The 1,376-nt window shown below is 59.7% G+C and overlaps 1 protein-coding gene across 1 annotated transcript in view; it reads right to left on the bottom strand.

Annotated features, from left to right (window-relative positions):
• Nucleotides 1–125, bottom strand: part of LOC104413536 (ras-related protein Rab-37) — a gene marked incomplete at its 3' end in the record, with an annotated part of 2,480 nt that extends 2,355 nt beyond the window's left edge. The window contains exon 1 of the mRNA XM_010024555.1: nucleotides 18–125. Within this exon, the coding sequence (XP_010022857.1) occupies nucleotides 18–125 (108 nt within the window). The remainder of the gene's footprint in view (nucleotides 1–17) is intronic.
• Nucleotides 126–1,376: the final 1,251 nt, after the last annotated feature.

Genomic DNA, 1,376 nt, shown 5'->3' with positions numbered 1-1,376 from the left:
AGCCGTGGTGGTCTCACCCGGAAATCTATGCCCACGGTGGCTATGAACATCCTGGAGAGAAAGGCCCCGTCTTTGAACTGGAGCAGGAAGCAGGTTTTCCCCACGCCCGAGTCTCCAAGTAACATCACCTGCAAGATGGGCGCAGGGAGAGGTGTCAGCAGGACGGGGAGGGAGCAGCATCCCTGGGGTGGTGCTGAGCCCCCCCTCCAGGTCCTTTCTGTCCCTCTGTTTCTTTCCCCAGGGCTGGTTCTGATGGGTTTGGGGCACTCCATGAGAGATGGGAGTGGGATGGGACCCCCAGGGGTGCAGCCAAGCAGTGCCCAGGGCAGCAGAGCAGCCCCCAGCCACCGAAGAAGGGGACAGCAGAAGAGGAGAGCTGGTGGGAAGGTGGGTACCACAGCAAGAAAAGGCATCTCCTGGCTGGCCCCAGCCATCTCTCAGCCAAGGAGGCTCCTGGAGAACCAGCCACAGCTCCCAGACACATGGAGCTTTGCCCCAAGCCCAAGTGTGCCCAGCCCCAGGGCTGTCAGGGATTGGAACTAGACGATCTTAAGGTCCTTTCCAACCCAAACCATTCTATGATTCTATGATGCATGGCTTGGGCAAACCCTGCTGTGTCCAGGACTCTCACCCTGTCGGTGCAGACACCAAAGCAAACACGGTGCCTTTTCCCCTCCTGCTAAACAAACAGGCTCAGCCTGGGCTCCCCGGCACTGCCGGACCTGGGCGGGCCGCAGCCAGGACCGATGCTGGTCTCCATAACCACATCCTTATCCAACATGCCGATGCCGTGCTCTCCTTCCTGCTTGTAGGCAGCAGCCCTTTCCTGCCCAGCAATAATTAACCTGATGGTGACTGCATAACCTCCCTGCTTAAAAATAGCTGTGAGCAGGACTCCTGCAAGAAGGTCCATCCCCACAAACCCACCCTGTGTGGACACTGGAGCCTGCCAAGCAAACCCACACAGCCCCACTGGCCCCAGGGGGAACGCAGTGAGCCGTGGCCGCCCTCATGGCCAGCACAGCCAGAGCTGGGGGCTGGACATGCTCTGCCCCCTGCCAATTCACTTTGCTAGTCAAATCCTGCCCCAGGACACCCCGACCCAGCTCAGGCAGCTGGGAACACTGCTCAGTTCTGCCTCCACCTCGCTCCAGATCAAGCTGGCAACTGAATTCCTCACTCTGACAGAAAAGCTGCCCTCCGCTGAAAGGAATCAGAGCGGGGAGGATAAAGGCAAAGGAGTAAGAGGGGTTTAGAGTGGGGGTGGGGGCTGGCTGGGCTCCGGAGCACACACTCTGTCCCCCTTCCCAGTGCCCTTGGGATGCTGCGATGGGCTGGATGGGATCCTGCATCCCTTGCCCTGTATGATGGGGGCA

This window comes from Nestor notabilis, unplaced genomic scaffold (genome assembly GCF_000696875.1).
Source record: "Nestor notabilis isolate BGI_N333 unplaced genomic scaffold, ASM69687v1 scaffold27640, whole genome shotgun sequence".
Taxonomy (NCBI): domain Eukaryota; kingdom Metazoa; phylum Chordata; class Aves; order Psittaciformes; family Psittacidae; genus Nestor; species Nestor notabilis.
This window is presented reverse-complemented; position numbering and strand designations above follow the sequence as displayed.